This window comes from Kogia breviceps, chromosome 9 (genome assembly GCF_026419965.1).
Source record: "Kogia breviceps isolate mKogBre1 chromosome 9, mKogBre1 haplotype 1, whole genome shotgun sequence".
Lineage (NCBI taxonomy): Eukaryota > Metazoa > Chordata > Mammalia > Artiodactyla > Physeteridae > Kogia > Kogia breviceps.
The window spans coordinates 61,991,746-62,011,755 of NC_081318.1; the positions used below are offsets into that span (position 1 = coordinate 61,991,746).

Below are 20,010 nucleotides of genomic sequence, written 5' to 3' on the forward strand. Positions count from 1 at the left end.
ATTTTCTATCCAGGCAGGAATAATTGCATACTTACTCTTTTGATATTTATCAGTTAAAAAACCAGATATCCCCTCTTTCTCTTGCTTCTTCTGAACTTCTTTTAAAAACAAAGCATAGGGACTTCCCTGGTGGCGCAGTGGATAAGAATCTGCCTGTCAATGCAGGGGACACAGGTTCGATTCCAGGTCCGGGAAGATCCCATGTGCCGCGGAGCAACTAAGCCCGTGCAACACAACTACTGAGCCTGCACTCTAGAGCCTGTGTGCCACAACGACTGAGCCCACGTGCCGCAACTGCTGAAGCCCACATGCCTAGAGCCTGTGCTCCTCAACAAGAGAAGCCACCACAAGGAGAAACCCCTGCACTGCAATGAGGAGTAGCCCCTGCTCGCCACAACTAGAGAAAGCCCGTGCAGAGGAACGAAGACTCAGCGCTGCCAAAAATAAATAAAATTAAATCTTAAAAAAAAAAAGCATAGGGAAAAGCTCCTTGACATTAATCTTATCAAGGATTTTACGGTTATGACACCCAAAGCATCACAACAAAAGCAAAAATCAACAAGTGAAACTACATCAAACTAAAAAGCCTTCTGCACAGCCGAAGAAACAATCAACAAAAATGAAAAGGCAACCTACAGAATGGGAGAAATATTTGCAAACAACATATTTGATAATGAGTTCATATCCAAAATATATAAGCAACTCATGCAATAGCAAAAAAAACCCCAAACAATCCAATTAAAAATGGGCAAAGGATCTGAGTAGACATTTTTTCCAAAGAAGATATTCAAATGGTCAACAGGTACATGAAAAGGTGCTCAACATCACTAATCATCAGAGAAATACAAATTAAAACCGAAATGAGGGGCTTCCCTGGTGGCACAGTGGTTGAGAGTCCGCCTGCCGATGCAGGGGATGCGGGTTCATGCCCCGGTCCAGGAAGATCCCACATGCCGCGGAGTGGCTGGGCCCGTGAGCCATGGCCGCTGAGCCTGCGCTTCCGGAGCCTGTGCTCCGCAAAGGGAGAGGCCACAACAGTGAGAGGCCTGCGTACCGCAAAAAAAAAAAAAAAAAAAAAAACAACCCGAAATGAGATACCACCTCACACTTGTTAGAATGGCTATTATCAAAAAATTAAGCAATAATAGGTACTGGTGAGGATATAGAGACATGGGAACACTTGTGCACTGTTGATGGGATTGTAAACTGGTGCAGCCACTATGTAGAACATTATGGAGTTTCCTCAAAAACTTAAAAATAGAACTACCATATGATCCAGCAATCCTACTTCTGGGTATATATCTGAAGGAAATGAAATCAGTATCTCCAAGAGATATGTGCATTCCCATGTTCATTGCAGCACAATTTACAACAGCCAAGATATGAAAATAACCCAAGTGTCCACTGATGGATGAATGGAAAAAAATTGTGGTATATATACACAATGGGATATTATTCAGCCATAAATAGAATGAAATCCTCCCATTTGTGATGACATGGATGAACCTTGAGGGCATTATGATATGTGACGTCAGATGGAGAAAGATAAATACTATATGATCTCACTTACATGTGGAATCTAAAAAAATCCAAACTCATATAAACAGAGAAAAGGGGCAGGGGTTAGGGAGTGGGGGAAATGGGTGAGGGTGGTCAATGGTACAAACTTCAAGTTATAAGATGAATAAGTTCCGGGGATATAATGTACAGCATGGTGACTATAGTTAACAATACTATATTGTATATTTAAAAGTTACTAAGAGAATAGATTTTAAAAGTTCTCATCATAAAAAAGGTTTATAACTATGTGAGGTGATGGATGTGTTAAGTAACCTTATCGTGTTAATCATTTTGCACTAAATACCCATATCAAATCATTACATTACACACCTTAGACTTACACAATCTTTTATGTCAATTATATCTCAATAAAGACGGGGGGGGGAAAGAAACAAAGTAAAATATTTATTATTTACATGAAATGTTCCTTTCTACTTAATTAAATATATATATATATTTTCAGTTTCCTTACACAGGCCTCTTGAGAATTGCTCCTAACAAAGAGATAGAACTAACTACATATCAGCAGATGTCACTCTCTAACTGATCCTCCTCAATTGTCCTTCTCTGTCAGTTTCAGTTGGTTATTTTTTTTTCCGCCAATATCAACTGCCTCTTCTCCATTACCAATTTCAGTTTCCATTTTCAACATCTGATGAGCCTGCAAGAGCCACTAGGACTAGTATTTTTCACTTTGCCTGTATAAGGATCATAACACAAGATATGCTTTCCTTTTGAATGCTGGCCCCAGTGCAAATATCTGTATAGTTTACAAAAGCCACATGGAACATTTTTCTACTCTGTGGCTATGTCTTTGCAACAGTGATATACTTCTTATTATCATTTTTTTTTTCTGATGAAAGGCACAGTTTAGTTCACGGGACAAGCACTGATTAAAATTTGCTACTTTTTTCAACAACATTGAGCAAATATTGTCTACCAGGTACCAAGCACTATTGTGGAGATTCAGCAGTAATGAAACAGATAAAAAGTCTTGCCTTCATGGCTCTTACATCCTACATGGACAGAACAAAAAATAATTACAATATACAATAGGTGGGTGGTGGTGGGTGCTCTGGGGAAAAAAAGTAAGAGAGTAGGGAACATCTAGGGGGTGCTTGCAATTTTAAAAAAGAGTTTCCAGAAAAGCTTTCATTGAGAAGGCGATGACATCTGAGTGAAGACCAGGAGGAAATGAGGGAGCAAGCCATGTGGGTAACTGGGTAGGAACTGCTGAGGCAGAGCGAACACCTAGTGCAAAGGTGCACGTAGCCTGTCACAAGCAGTAAGGAGTTTTACTGTAAGCATCTGCCAGGGACAAAAATTCAGGCAAGGCTCTTTTTGTTGCTGCTATAAAGAATCCACCTACAAGAGAGTTTAATCAGCTTAAGATGAACATCAGTGCAGATCTGTTTAGTGTTCTCTCTCAGACGTGACCTCATTTCTGATACTGACAGCCTGGACTGCCTCTTAGATTTGGTTGGGGTTTCGATGCATAGCCTGGCAAACCTGGATGAAACTAGAAAAGGGAGGTTTTGGTAGCTCTGTAGGCCCATTGGTTATCTCATTCTTCACATGGGGCTACATATTAATCAGATGTAGCCAATGATTCCAAGTTTTAATGTAACCTAAAGTATAGTCCATTACCATATATGAACCAAGAAGTAAGTGTAATAGTTCTACTTCAGATTAGCTAATGGTGGAATCTTGTTCCACAAACAGCCAAGACATGGGTTACTGAGAACAAAGCTATTTTCCATGCCACCAAATTGCGCTTTCCATGTTGTCTTCTTCTAGGTAGGTCAACATAGTAAAGAGGTCATTACCAACATTAACATGTATAGAATTTCCAGGGATCGTTACACTTATATTCAACAAATAGAGATAATCTGCACGGGGCCTAACCATCCCACAGCTGGCACAGTCGGGTAACAACGCTCTTCTCACCCAGCAATCCACACTTCCTCCTAAGGGGTTCCCAATTTACTGAGGAGTATGTTTTTCTAAAACTTCTTTTCATACCCTTGGAGCCCACTCCCAAACTCACTAAGCATAAAATACTGTTAAGAACTCAACAAATGGACATTTGGAAGCCGATACTGGGTTTAGTTTATTTTAGCCCACGTTTGATTTGTTTGGAGACTGAATTCCTTACACATAAAGATCAGTATGTATTTCATGAGAACAAAGGTTTAGGAGGCAACCAAGATATATTTAGTAAAGAGAAGGTGATTGAACATCCAAATAGGTCATGGTGACTTATCAGCAACTGAAAATAGTATTTTAAGATCATACTAGTTCTGTGTGTGCATCATTTAGATTTGTTTTGGTTGTCTGATTTAAGTTGGCGTTGGCAGTTTTGAACAAACACAGAAAGACTTTAACATATGGCTAGGTATGGTGTTTTAGATCCAAATCAGGTATTGATTATTAGGACTGTGGCTTGGTATAAATTTAGAATCACTGTAATCTAAAGTGTTGGGGTCGTTACATACTTATATTTAGGAGTGGCCAGAGATAACATTTCTATTATGAAACCATGCTGTAATCAAATCAACAACTTGGAAATTTACCAGCATTTTTTAAAAACTTCACATATTTTAATTCATCAATTTTTGTTCTTGATATTCTGAAAAAGTCATCAGAAAGAAGCCGTTTATCATTCTTTTTCCCCATGAAGGAAGGCAATTTCCTAATGAATGAGGAAATCTTTCATTTTAGATGGAAAAAATAATACAATAGGTCAATTATACTAAATTTAAAAGAGTAAAGTTTTTACTACATTTATATTTAATATATGTTATTCTGGAAAGCAAATGCATGTGAACACAATTGGGATAATAGTAGTATCTACCTTGTGGATTATAGAAGGATTGAAGGAATTAATACATAAAACATTCTTAGAACAGCGGCTGACACATGAAATGCTCAGTAAATGTTAGCTGTTATTCTACTATGTGATAAAGTGAGGAACTGTCACTAGCCTTCATGGGTGCAATTCTTGCATTTTACAGAAAAAGTGGGTTTCATCCACGTTTTACAGAACTTAGTATGCTTTCTGTTCTGAGAGCACAATGAAGCTGAGAGGGATGGCTCCTCTAAGTAAAACTGACCCCTGCATTTAGTGCCTGAAATCAGAGGAAGCCTGTCAGTGTGGGCAGACACCAAGAGTAGACCAATCTGATCTCCCACTTCTTTTATTATCTCATGGAAACGAATGGAGGGTATCTGATGTGGACCCTTCAATCAATTGTTCCTGCTTAACGTTTAAAACCTTGGCTTACTGTGGGGTAAACTTAGGTTCCTAACAGTCATCCAAAATCTTAGTTTCTCTTCAGTTCCACTGAAGAATAAAAACTAAATTTACCCCAGTGGATTGTTACATCAAGTCTGGTACTATTTCTCCCAAGAGGCCATCTACTTCTGGGAAAAGACAACAGGGTGTACCCTCCATTACACCTCCATTTAACTGATGGTGTAATGATGTACAATTCCTTGTTGACCCCTGCAATTCAGAGTTATTGTCTTGGAACATAAGATTTGATTATCTCTTTTCACTCTAGGATAACTGTAAAAGTATCCACCCAGTGTTCAGTCCAACCCCCAGACATTGTTTCTGATGGCTTTAAATTCTTTTGATTAGTCTACTCGCCACAAAAACTCAGATTACTAAAATTAGTGGGGAAGGGATGGATTCTTCTAAAACATCCCACCACCAGAACAGGTGTACTTGCAAAGTAAAGTTTGCCTGACGTATTCTCCGTCTCAAGTTGTACAAACGGCCCTGGAGGGTGGAGCCCTCACAACCTGCTCCCCTGGGCGTGCGCGTCTGTGGGTGTCAGGGCACGCGCAGGACACACAGGGACCCACTCTCCCAGGGCAGCCCAATCAAAGTCCCCCTCTCACCTCAAAGGCTGTCAACTCTCACGCCCCTCCTTGAGCGCACAGCCCCTTTCTCCCTCTTCGCTCCTTCATATCCCGCCTCCAAAGTAGGACTCCCACTTTCATTGGCAGGTGCTCCTCTCACCCCTACCCTGAAACCAATCACTCGCGTTCTGGAGGAGAACAACGGAGCCAATGGGAATGCTCGTTGCGGCAGCTGCCGGCCCCGAGCGCAGGGAGGCGGTGCAGGGGGCGGGGTACGGGTTGAGGGGTTAGGTGCCTTATGGAGTGAGGAGCGGGCAGAGGCGGCGGCGGCGGCGGCGTTTGCGGTGGCGCGGCTCCGTGTTCATCAAGGCACCTCGAGGCCCTTACCCCCTACCAGGTCCCCAGAAGCAGGGATCCCGGCCCTCCCTGCAGCTGCTGGGCTCTCCTGCGCGTGCAGCCCCGCGAATCTGCGTGATCCCGGCGGCTGCCCCTTTCCCCTGTCAGAGCGATGCCCGGGGCGGCGGCGGCGGCGGCTCTGGGCTCCTCGCGGCCCCGGCCGTGACCGCCACACCGAGCCCGGTCGGGCGGTTGGGGCCGTTGGACGTTTGTTTTCGCAGGCTTCCCCTCCCCCCTCGCTGAGGCGGCGGGGGTGCGCGTTGCGAAGGGGGAGCCGAGAGACTCCTCCCCCTCCACGATACCCCCGCCCCTCCCCCTTACACACTCGCACGCACTATCGCGCCGGCTCCCACACGCTCGCGCGCCTCCCGCTCCGCGCCTCGGTGTTGGCCGGCATCGTCCAGGGCCCGCGGAGCCACCATGTCCACTGCCTCCTCCTCTTCCAGTTCCTCTCAGACTCCTCATCCCCCGCCGCAGAGGATGCGGCGCAGCGCCGCGGGTTCCCCGCCCGCCACCCCCGCCGCCGGGAGCGGGAACGGTGCGGGAGGCGGCGGCGTGAGCTGCGCCCCGGTTGCGGGAGCCGGCCGGCTGCTGCAGCCCATCCGCGCCACGGTGCCCTACCAGCTCCTGCGGGGCAGCCAGCACAGTCCCACGCGCCCGCCCGCCGCCGCCGCCTCGCTGGGCAGCCTCCCGGGGCCCGGCGCGGCCCGCGGCCCCAGCCCGCCCAGCCCGACGCCGCCGCCGACCGCGGCCCCGACCGAGCAGGCGCCGCGGGCCAAGGGCCGCCCGAGACGGTCCCCAGAGAACCACCGGAGGAGCAACTCACCTGAGCGACGGAGCCCCGGCTCGCCCGTGTGCAGAGGTAGCGAGCCCAACCCTTCTGTCCTCCCGGGCTGCGTCTCCCCGACGGTGCCCTCCGTGGAAACTTCAGCCTCTCCGGGCTTCTCTTTGCTAGTGCATTATCGAAGGTGTGAAAGTGGCTTTGGGAACCTCACCCCCCTGCGGTCGCTGCGGGGCTTGGATGAGCGAACTGCGGAGCAACTTTTATTTGACCCTCCTGCCGCCCCTCAGCTTTTATCACTCTCCTGTATCGAAAGGTTTTTCAGTTTAAGAGCTGATTAGCTCACTCATGTGTTTGCTGTTTGTAGTGGGGGAAGGAGGAGCTGGGCGAAACACTTAAAAAAACACACACACAGACTCTCCGGCAGCAGATAAGGTGGTGGTTGTAATCTCTACAGCCTCTTTGTGCTTTCCTACAAAGTTCCTATAATGTATCTGTGCCTACCGGGATAATTTGTTTTTTCTTTTTTATATACTGTTGGGTGTGTAGAGGGGACAGTTTTGGATGTGCAATTGAAGTGTATAGTGTTCGGTTTGGCTTTTTTTGGGGGGGGGCTCCCTCTTTTCTCTACTTTATATAGTCATATGCATCAGGGCGGTACTGCACTGGAAACAGTTTATGCCCAACTCAAGACTTTCATGGTAAATTTCTAAGGACCTATTTGTGGAGTGTACTCACTTTTTTCCTTCTATTTTTAAGTACACTTAACAGTTCAGTTGAGCTGTTAAAGGAACTCAAGTTTCGTTTTTCGTAGGTGTCAAAGGTAATGGTGAGCTGGTGGATGCTGTCGGCTTCCCTTAATGTTTTGTGTTTTGGTGTGGTTTGGTTTATGTTTAGGGACACGGTGAATGATCTAGTTTAGTCCTGGGGGAGAAAAGGAAGTTTAGCCAAAACAGGGGTGTAAAGCTCATAAGGGAGGGAGGAGTAGCTCATGTTATTAGATACCACGCTAGGGCTACAGATGCTGCTGCTGCATTGTGGAGAGAACGGATCATACCGAGGGGAAAAATCTCTGCTTGGAAGGGAATCACTGTGGAGCCTGTGCAGTGTTTATGTGGTATGTGTAATTTTTTTAATGGAGTTTTCTTGATGAAGGTCTTAGACTTGGAGAAAGTGATTGTGTTAAGATAGATTGCAGTTTTGGTGTTTTGTTTTAATATTTCTGACCTGTAATTAGCATGTTGCTAAGGCCCTTGTTTTCAGACCACTTGATGGTGAGGCAGGGTAGGATGTAGTGCAGTGGTATGTGTACAGGAGCACCGAGAAATACATCCTGTAATCAGTATGCACCAGAAGGAATTTGCTCCCCCACTCCTCCCCCAGGTCAAGCCAGCTGCAGAAACTGACATCCTCCAGCAAATCCTGAATGAATGAATGAAAACAACGTGATCGCCCTAATAATGACCACAACTGAACACACATCTTTGGCTGTATTTTATAGAAAAGGCCACCATTTTCTAACAGATTAATGCCATATGCAACTCCTTTGCACATTTTCTAGAACTGTATGGAATGAGAGGTAATAGAATGAAAAGAAGGCAGCAGTTACATAAATTTTTGAGTGATTTAGTTTCAACAGTACATAGACTGAGTTTTGGGATTTTCTTTTAGGGACTAATGTAAAAGCCATAAAATAAGCACTGCAGAAAGACTGTTCAGAGGGTTTTGTGGGCATAGTGAGTAGTTTCAGCAATTGCTGCAACAATATATTGGTCATCTAGTACCTCCTCCCCTTTTGTTGATAAACACATCTTACAACAGATCGTAGTACAACTTGTTTTTCTGCATCCTTCAAAAGTCTTAATTGCTTAGGAATTACAAGGTCCATCATCAAGTAGTTTTAATGAAATTTGTGACCAGGCTTAAACTGTCCTCTTTGTTGTAGTATGTCACATCTGAGTTTAATGCAATTTTAACGCAATCATGATGAAAACACTTCTCTGAGTCTGGTTGTTCAGGAGACAGATTTGCATCAGAGAGCTTGTATTGGGAATAGAAGAGGCCTTTCTGCTGTTTTTAACACCAGGTGGTTTTGTCAGTTTCTTACATTGAAATGATTTTGAATGTAGGCTCTTCTGCCCCCAGTTCCCTGATGATATTACCTCTCTGTTACTTCTCCACATCCCGCCTTGCTCCCCTCTACCTAAGTTAAAACTATACAACTAATCTATTCTTTTTACTTTTCTATTTAAAATTCATGCTATGAACAGTTGAACAATTTTTCGAACAATTATCTACTCAGTTTCTTTTGAATTCTGCAAGGTTCTGACTTCAGTGGATTGTAGCCTCTACAGGTCAAGGCTCCTGCCGCTGCTGCTGCTGCAGACACTGACATCACTATACTGCATGAATGAAAAACAACAACGTGCTCCATTTCTTGCTCTCCACCTCCTTCCTTTTCAGCACACTCTGTGTGTGTGTGTGTGTGTGTGTTTAAGATGGTATTACGCTGCATTTGAAAGTACATTTAAAACTGTTAAATTAGGTAGGTGGTGGCTCCAGGGATATGTGTTTAGTATAGAAGCATATTGCTTACAAAAAGCTTCAAGTGCTATGAGCATTTGGACTAGAGGTGACATAACAGCATTCAGTATTTTTTTATCTGGACTGGTGGTTATGGAAGAAAATACAGAAGATGTAAACAATTTTCTTTGTAATTGTTTTACCAAGAAGAAGTTATGAGACAACATAATTTCCTAACATGTTAGATCATTATTATCTCCCTCTGAAACATTCTTAATATGCACATTTATAGGGTTAAGTCTAGAATAATAAAGAAATGATACTCAGATTATTTCACAAGGCTGAGGAAAAGCTGAATTATGTAAATAGGCACAATTTTAATATGATATTTATAAAATCTAGCAAGAAGATAGTAATTTTCTTTATTTTTGTAGCACAGTTTTAGATAATTTCAGTGGGTATCATAATAGAAGATATATAAATCTCCAAACACCTTGCTCTGTTTAGGGGACATGGAGTTTTAAAAATTGAAATTATCTTGTTTATGTATATGATCATATTTTTGTTTGCATTTTTAAAATTTTCTTTTGTATTTTTAAAACTTCAAAGTTTGTTATTTATATTCATTTCTTCTGCCTTTAGCAAAATGTCACCCTTCCCCTTGTTCTGAAGGGTCTTGAAGTGGTGAATGACAAGCTACTGAATGCATCCTCAGGCTCCCTGTGATGTGTTTGTAATAGATGTAAAATCATAAAGTATCATGCAAATAGTTATTTTTTTGTAATGGTAATACATAAGTCTACCTTTGAGATAAATAGAACAACCCAAATGAGAATATAGCAGGATGTTAGTGTTAAAATTAATGATCTTTAAGCTAAAATCATGAGTAACAATGAAAATATAATAAAGTTGCTTCTTTCCGAAAACTTCATAAAGCAAAACCTATGAATTCAAAAACATAACAAATACAATTTTATTGTGCAAGACAGTAAATAGCAATTGCAGGTCCTTTTGTGTTGTTTTGTAAGGATTGAGCACTGAGATGAAATATAAATTCTAAAAGATATAAAAACAGTTGTGTTAGAGCACTCGATGTAGAATACTGCTTATTTTTAAGTGTACCAAACCTAATAACAAAAACATGGAAGAGCTTGTAATTTATATAGTTCCTGCTGTGGAAAATAGCATGTGTTGATTCCTGATTTAACATGCCTAATATAATTAACTCTAGAGTGAAATTTGATAAGAATTTTTCATGAGTACCTTGAGAGCCTTATTGTTTTATACATTAAGAAGTTATGATTATATTTTAAAAGAAAATACAAAGCCAGCTAGCATATAATGCTGAATGACTGCCTGCAGTGTGTGTGCATGTATGTGTGTGTGTGTGTGTCTGTGTTTTGGTCAATTAATTTGCTTTCAGTTTTTTATTTTTCATTAAATTTTCCCTCTTGAGTCATTTTTACTGCTATGCTCGGTTTGTGGACTTCCAACATTTTTAATTACTTTTTTTCTCTCTCTTTTTAAAGATACTCAGACATTCTCTTATAAAGTTACTTCTCAGGCCTATATTGTTGAAAATTAAGGTCCTCCTCTTGTCCCCCCCCACTTTTAAAAATAGTTTTCCTTGAGTGCTTAGAGTTAACTTGTTTCAAAGCTTTCTTATACTAGACTGAAAACAGTTAAAGCTTTGACTGTTTTTCCTAAAGAGACAGGTTTCAGATACTGATTTTGGGGAAAGGTTTTCAGCCTTTGAGAACTACACTAAGTATCAGCAGCGTTCCTTAATTAATTTTTCCCATTAATTATGGTACGTAAAATTTCTACATCAGTTGGTCAATAGCAAAATAGATAAGTGAATTTATAGAAGTTTTTTTATTCTTAAACTGTTTTATGTTCAAAGATTATGTTCCTTTCGAATAACTATTATTCTAAGCATATTGAATATTGTATACCTAGGGTGTATAAAAGCACCTTGGCCAGTTTAGCTGTATGTAAAGTCGTGTGTATATATATTGAGCTAAAAATTATTTCATTATTTACAGTACTTTTTACAGAAGGACATTTCATTCACTGCAACGTATGTTGCTTCAAGGATTTAATGCAAATTAGGATTTATACATTGGGGAAGTGTTGAAGGGTAATGGTATCCTTGTGATTTTTATTTGTGATAATGTGGACTAAATGTGAATAAGAAAACAAAGGAGTAATTGGGCTCCATGGCAGTGAATAACAATGGAAATAAACGGCAGTGTTCAACAAATGGCGGGTAGGAGAGGATTTTTCTTAAATCTGAAATTTAAAACATTGCTAAAGGCCTGTTTTATCAAAGCTTCCACATACAGCTAATAATCTGGCAAGAAGTAGATACTAATGATTTTGTTATTCTTAATTTTAGTTTAGTCTTTTCTCCAGAGTTTAAATCCCCAGACGCCACCACGATAGGCTTTTTCACAGCACCTGTCCTGGGTCTGTGCCTGGCACTGTTGTCTTTTGTCTTCAATATATAATTTTGTTCTCTCATTAAATGTTAAAGAAACCAAACCACTGATGCTGTTTCTGTCCTATATTCTATTTATTTTAACAAGAGGTTGAGCTTATCTGATGATGGTCTCTAACTGGGTTTGCCAAAAGTAAGTGGAGGAAAGAGAGAACACTACTCACCTATTGATGTGAAAAACCTGAGTGAGAAACTGATGGAAGAGCCAGAAGCCAATCTCTTTCCCTTTCTACCCCTCATCTGAACCCCTGGAACTGACCATGACTCCATGGATCATCCAGTTGATTCTAGAAGGATAATACTTGTGCTTATTCTGCAAAACAAATTATAATGGATTTATAGTAATTCTAAAGAAAACAGGATTATCCTTAATTATGAAGAAATTGTGGAAAAATACTTTTCTAGTATTTCAGTTTTGTAGGAACAAACATGGCAGATACCTTTTAGCAGTGTTGTTTACCTCAGGTGAATGTTATTGTGGCAGCTTGCAGGATGAGGCAAGTTCATGAACACCTCAATAACCTCCCCAATATTATGTTGTATCTGAGTGCTTTACTATATATATATATAAGGTAATATATACTTTCATTCATCAAGAGAGTGGATTTGAAATCATGTCTTCCGATTCCAGATACAGTGTTCATTCCACAGGATTATCCTATTTCTCCTAATTAAAAAGAGACTGATATTGTGATAACTATCAGCTCTTGGTGGGGCTAAATTAACCTAGTACCAGTTGCCAGGACAATCACTTGAGACCAGAATCTCTGCTTAGAAATTCCTGAAGCATTTACCAGTTTACCACCATGTATAACTAACTTTTAATAATCATGGAGAAAAATACTTCTCACTATAATACGATTCAAGGACAGCACAGATTCTAGAAGTACACAGGGCCAGATACAACCAAGTCCATATCCTTGACCCCTCAGGAACCAGGATTTCTCTCACACACACTGTTGCTCATACCCTCCTCTCTCTGTCTCTCTCCGACACATTTTTAGACATTCTGAAAACGTCAAAGCAAACCCCAGCACAGTGTAATAGTGCTGTGGAACCAACAGAAAACCTGTGGGTTTGAATTCTGTATATTTGTAACTTAATGAAATGCAACTATGGTGCACCTTAATAATGGCTCACCAAGAATAAGGATGAGTTAAAGAAACTAGTGAGATCCATTATTATGTGGGAAGGTTGATGTCCAAAATTGTCTTCCAGGTTATTAGAATTCAGAAACCCATTAAATTTTCGGATGTTTCATAACAAGAAGGCAAAAACTGCTACAACTTGCTGCCTAGTGTCTAAAGATAAAATACCTATCAACTACTGACAGTAATATCCCCTTATTTAGCCAGTATGGCCACAGGGTGAACTTCTGTTAATAGTCCATAAGCTAATTTTAACTTTTATATTACTAAAATATTAATTATTTAGTGGAACATTTTCTAAAATTATTATACAATTGTTTTCTTGAGCAGAACAAACAAGACATGAATGAACTCTTTGTGGCTTAATTAGCTTTGTTAATACCTCTGATATACCTAATAAAGTGATTGCTGTTGATACTATTGAATATAAGATTGAATGAGCACTGACTGACAACTAGAGTTGCCCTATAACTGATTCTATAAATTTGCTTTGGGGATTGTCTTGTTTCTGGTAAAGGTGGAATGAAGCAGTGTGTGGCTACATTTATTCCTTAATGGAATAACCTGGCTTTTTTCTCTAGAATTATCAAGTTAAAGACCAAAGAAATGATTTTCCAAATGGTTCCATAAAAGAGGCTTAGAAACAGAAAGGTGTACTGAAAAATATTAGATTTGGAGTCAAGAGACTTGGGTTATATTTCCACTTCTAACACTTATAGTAAGTTCTTAACTCTTTGCATTTTATTTTCTCTATCTTTAAAATGATATAGGAGGGCTTTTTAAGAGTTTGGTTGGGTAGGGAAAAGATTCCGCTATGGAAAGGAAATGTAAGTTTATTAAAGGAAAAGTAAATTTATTATTTACTGAGGTATAACTGACAAATAAATGTTGTATATATTTTAAGGTATACAGTGTGATGATTTGGTACACATTTACAATGTGAGATGATTACCACAATCAAGATAAGTATCATATCCATCACCTCACATAGATGCCTTTTTTTTTTGATGTGTGATGAGAACACTTAAGATCTATTCTTAACAAATTCCAAGTATACAATACAGTATTATCGACTGTAGTCACCATCTGTACATTAGATTCCCAGAACTTACTCATAACTGAAAGTTTGTACCCTTTAACCTCCATACTTTTCCCACTTGCCAGTCCCTGGCAACCATCATTCTACTCTCTGCTTCTATGAATTAGACTTTTTTAGATTCTGCACATAAGTGAGGTCATATTTGTTTTTGTTTTTCCCTGTGTATTTGTTTTTCTGTCTGGCTTATTTCACTCAGCAAAATGTTCTCCAGGTTCATCTATGTTGTTGTGAATGGCAGGATTTCCTTCTTTAAAAGACTGTATAATATTCCATTGTATATATATATATATATATATATATATATATATATATATATATATATACCACATTTTCTTTATCCATTCCTCTATGAGTGGACACATAGGTTCTCCACATCTTGGCTATCGTGGATAATGCTGCAAAGAACATGGGAGGGCAGATATCTTTTCAAGATACTGATTTTACTTCCTGTGGGTATATACTCAGAAGTGAGATTGCTGGATCATATGATAGGTCTATTTTTAAGTTTTTGAGGAACCTCCATACTGTTTTCCATTCCCACCAATTTATATTCCCACCAATATTATACAAGTGTTCTCTTTTCTCCACATCCTCACCAACACTTCTTATTTTCTTGTCTTTTGACAATAGCCATGCGAACAAGTGTGAGGTGGTATCTCATTGTGGTTTTAATTTGCATTTCACTGGTGATTAGTGATGTTGAGCACTTTTTCGTGTACCCTCATTAGCCATTTATATGTCATCTTTGGAAAATGTCTATTCAGATCCTTTGCCTATTTCTTAATAAGGTTATTTGTGTTTTTTGCTATTGAGTTATATGAATTCCATATATATATTGGACATAGCAAATGTATATATCCGAAAAACGATATGCTTATCAGATGTATGGTTTGCAGATATTTTCTCCCATTCCATAACTTGCCTTTTTATTTTGTTGATTGTTTCCTTTGCTGTGCAGAAGCTTTTTAGTTGCTTGTTTATTTTTGCTTTTGTTGCTTGTGCAACAAGCACATCCAATGTATATTTTGGTATCATATCCAAAATATCATTGCCAAGACTGATGTCAAGGAGCTTTTTCCCTGTTTTCTTCTACGAGTTTTATAGTTCCAGGTCTTAAATTTAAGTCTTTAATCCATTTCAAGTTAACTTTGTGCATGATGTAAGATAAGGGTCCAGTTTCATTCTTTTGCATGTGGATATCCAGTTTTCCCAGCACCATGTATAGAAGAGACTGTCCTTTTCCCATTGTATATTCTTGGCACCCTTGTCAAAGATTAGTTGACCGTATATGCGTGGATTCATTTCTGGGTCCTCTGTTCCATTGGTCTATGTGTCTGTTTCTATTGCCTGTACTATATTGTTTCTATAGCATGCATTGTGTAGACTAGATGATTCTTAGTAAAATTAGTTATTTACTGAGCTTTTATGTCAGCAACTAGTCTTCACCGGAACTCAATATAGAACACTTTTCTAATTTCTCTTTCTCTCTTGAGAAGTAATCTGCCCAAGATCAGGTGGCATGCACAGAAGGCCCAAAGGGCCATGTAACTCTGTAAGTCCCGACTTCAGGTCAGGTGAAAGTTGCTTTTGGAACCCAATTAATTATGGGGCAGGAAAACATGCACAATGGGTTATCCCATTGCTTATACAGTTAAGTCACAGAAAGGCCCAAAATAGCTTTGGTGGGGTGTGAAGAGAAAGCTAAATGGCACTAAACTCTAGGATCCACAGAAATTAAAATAGCTGCAAGTATTCCCAGTGATTCAGGCCTCAGATATGTATATAAATATGTCATAGCACTTCAAAACCTTATTATGTCATTAGTAAGCCTTCCCCTTGGTCCTTAAAGTACTTACCACTTTGTTAAGACAGAATTTAGATTTAATTTTTTAAATTGCCTTTCACATGAAATCTTAAAATCTGGGTAAAATGAGTCTTTTGCATTTTCCTATTTGATAACAAGCTTTACATTTACAATAAAGCATCATAAGGCTCCATTCAACCATAACATTGTGATTCTTAACTTTTGCCATTCTTTGATAATTTAGCAGCATTCAAAATAGTATCTTTTTATATTTCACTCTCATGGAAAAGCAGCAAGGTGCAGTATCTTCTCTATTTATCCCTCCTTGGGCTCTTTTCCATTTTCTAGGTTTGCTGATGTGATGTATAATAGAAAAGATATTTCAATCTCCATTTTAACCATTTCTTTCAGGATGTTGTGGCATTTTTCAGTGTCACTTGCGCTTACTCTAAGCCCTCTTTGATGGTCAGTGTGGAACATGAATCCTTTCATAAGTAACATTAGAAATGGTATTTTTATTGTTATTGTTGTGATACTGAAAGTGTTATATAGAGTCTATGTGATAAAGTTTCTCATGACTTTTCTTGTGTAATTATTTACTTTTCTAGTTAAATACATCAGTTTATAAGTTGGATTAATGAAGTAATATTTGTATCTTAGAAGATAACAAAAACTAGTAGAGCTCAGTTGCTCAGTTACCTTAAAGAACTTTGCTATACTTATGTAAACCTGTCAAATGATCTTCCCACGAGTGTGCAAAAGGATCATAGTAAAATACAGATTTGTTCATATATTAGCTGGTAGTCTATAAACAAATTATGATATTTTTGAGTGTTCTGTGACAGTGTCATTTTCTTTCTTCCAAAGTGTTTTGGAGGTACTCTGGTGCATCTCCCTGAAAAGAATCAACTGTCCTTTTCCTGCTTGAAGTCAGGTTATTTCATTTAAGTGTCTAATACTTACTAAACAGGGATTAGCAAACATTGCTAAATGCAATTTCATTAGCATTGTAAATTAGGGAGTTAGACTGTGCTCAGAAATCAGGTTTTGGAAAAAAGCTACAATATTCTGCAATATTTTGATCAGATAGCTTTAAAAAACTTATTTTAAAATTCTGTTCTTTCTTTGCATATTTAAGTGACCTGTTATTGAAAAATACCTGGTCAGTTGATTGCATTTGCCCACTCTGTCTTTTTGGTTAACACATGGCCAAAGATGAGTGTAGCTTTAATGTAATTTCAGTGATAACTGTTCATTCAAGAAATTTTTGTTTTCAGGTATTGTAGTTGTTGGCAGTATGTTGATGAGTAAAACTAATGCATTTTCTCCCTGTTTTACACAATAAATATTTATTGAGTCCCCACTATGTCTGAGGACCTCTGTTTAACCCTCACAGAATATGTATTCTAGGTGCAATTGGGGTGCTCACATTCATTTTTCTCAACAAGGTCAAGTCATTTAAAATCTGCCAAGAATTTGACCCACTGTTTTCTCTGAGGTTTGGACTTCATATGGGAATTATTATGTTCTATGCTTATCTTTCAAGATTAGGTTGCACTTCTTGGTATTCTTTTTTGAATACCAAATACTTGTTTATATGTGTTTTTCCCTTATTAGATGAAGCTTAGGAGAGCATTATCTTGTGGCTTCTATATTATATCTAGGTCTAAGCTATATTGCTGCCTGGACATATTATAATATTCTCCTAAAGTCTGGCCTAGTGTGGTGGGATTAACATGGAATCAGCTTCTGAAGCTGTTATATTTGGAGAAATTCAAAAAACCATCATGCCAAAAATTTGGTGGGCATTTTCAATTAAAAATCTAAATGTTTTTAGATCTGTCATAAAGATCATGATTATAATAAGCAAGCAATGAGAATATAAATATATTAATTTGTTCTTTATTGCAATGTAAAAATTTTAAAGTATAGGGCAGATTTTGGGGTGGTTGTTTGCTTTAGAGAATATCTAATTTACGTGCAAGTAAAATTATTCAATTTAGCAAAGTGTTATTTACACAAACTTTTTAGGAAGTCAGTTACACAAGACTGGGGTTCATCTGAGGTTGTAAAAATATATTACTGAATAGTGTAATTTCTCATTGCTACATAAAATGTTCTACTGACATTTAGCAGGATTAACTAATATCCTAAGAAGTTGTTATAAATGAACATGAGTAGATCTTTTCCATTTCCTTTCTAGTCTGAGTTTTAAAATTCTAAGCAATTTTGTATTCAATTAACCCCTAAAAGGGAAAGAATTCATATGTACTAATGATTTTATTTCTCACATTTCTCTGTAGAAAGGTATGCTTTTAAATTAGATAAATATTCCAAGTTTTTTTCTGGATTATTTTGTCTTTATTAAAAAAAAGTTATTACTTGAGTTATAATTTCCTACGAAACTGTTCCTACCAGCTTAATGGAGGAAATATTTCTTCCTTCATGAAAAACTTTCACCAAACCTTCTAGTGTTATCAGTGTCAGGAGGACAAGGCAATAAGTAAGCATAATTAGACTAGAAATATGATTAGAAATATGATACAGAAACTTAAAGTTTCTGTATATACTTAAGGACGAAGAAATTAATTGGTGGCCCATATACACACTACTGTATATAAAATAGATGACAAATATATATATATGTATAGCACAGGGAACTCTACTCGATACTCTGTAATGGCCTATATGGGAAAACAATCTAAAAAAGAGTAGATATATGAGATTCACTTTGTTGTACACCTGAAACTAACACAACATTGTAAATAAACTCTACTCCAATAAAAATTTAAAAGTAAATAAATAAGTATACATTCACAGGAAGTTGCAAAGACAATACAGAGAGCTCCCATGTATCCTTCACCCACTTTTCCTTTAACGATTATATTTTACAAAATTATAGTATGACATCAAACCAGGATTTTTATACTGGTGTGTGTGACTCTGTGTGTGTGTGTGTGTGATTTTATCACATGTGTAGATCTGTGTAACCACGAGTATAATCAAGATACAGACCTGTTCTATCACAGATGTCATATGCCACTCAGATCTCCCTCATGCTGCCTGTTGTTGTCACACCACTCCCTCCCCCTACCACCCTGACCCCTGGCAATCACTGATCTGTTCTCCATCTCTATAATTTTGTCATTTTGAGAATGTTAGATGAAAGGAATCATACACTCTGTGACCTTTTGAGCTGGGCTTTTTTTCACTCAACATAATGCCCTTGAGATCTATCACAGTTGTTCGGAGTATCAGTAGTCTGTTCCCCTTTATTGCTGAGCAATATTCCACAGTATGGATGTACCACAGTTTCCTTACCCATCACTTATTGGAGGACATTTTGGTTAACGTTGGGTCTATTACAAATAAAAATGTTAAAAAAAAATTGTGTACAGGTTAAAAAAATAGTAATTGGTCACCTAATTTGATTATACCTAAGGGCTACACAATATCTGTGTGTGTGTGTGTGTGTGTGTGTGTGTGTGTGTGGTGTGCATTTATGTGTATAAAAGAGAGAATGCTGTAAAGTTCACATTCCTTTCTCAGCAATCACTGGATAATCACTGGCTCCTGATACCTTCTCCATATAGAGTAGAAATTCATGGTCATCTTTTCATAATGCTATAAGTAATTTTAATATGCTAAGTGGTAGTGACTTAGGGACTTTACTTATCTCATGTAAGATAAAACCAATGGACATCTAACTAGATGAGAATTCTGAACATCTTCCTTGTGGTTATGGGGAAATTTGCTATTTATAATACAATTTTATTTCCTTCTGGAGGCATGTCTTAAATGCTGAATTCTTTGAAGTATTTATGTAAGGATTATTTGGTAAAAAGTTGATGGATGGGTTTGGAGAAACAATCAGTTTACATATAAATTCCCTTTTCTGAATCATCTAACATAATTTAGAATGACAATCCAGTTGTCTACAGTTTAATTTTCTTAGTAAGTGTATGATCATTTTCTCTGCTGGAGTTGGCTTTGTGATTTTTGAGCAGAATATTATGTTGGTATTTAAATACAAAGTTGAAAGAAATGTTGAAACCTGTCGTTATTGCATTTCTACTGACTGGCGTGGGTATTCTTATAGGTGGTAACTATATAGCAAATTAAAACAGACATGATGCTTACATCCTGCAAGTTTACATATCCAAATTTTTAAAAATATCATTATAATTGTCTTTGGATGTTTTGCTCATGCTCTTTACCTTCTTGCTGATCTTGTTACCATCTGTATAAAATGTTTTAATTTAAAGTATATTCCACCTATGTTTCACGTAGAATATATCATATTCCCTTAGGTAACATGCTTTGAAAAAGTGG

General features: G+C 38.5%; 1 protein-coding gene across 1 annotated transcript in view; it reads left to right on the forward strand.

Moving 5' to 3' along the window:
- The first annotated feature begins 6,076 nt into the window (after positions 1-6,076).
- The window catches only part of GLCCI1 (glucocorticoid induced 1), a 122,863-nt gene continuing 108,929 nt past the window's right edge, over positions 6,077-20,010 (forward strand). Inside the window, exon 1 of the mRNA XM_059074722.2 lies at positions 6,077-6,685. Within this exon, the coding sequence (XP_058930705.1) occupies positions 6,244-6,685 (442 nt within the window). The 5' untranslated portion in view covers positions 6,077-6,243. The remainder of the gene's footprint in view (positions 6,686-20,010) is intronic.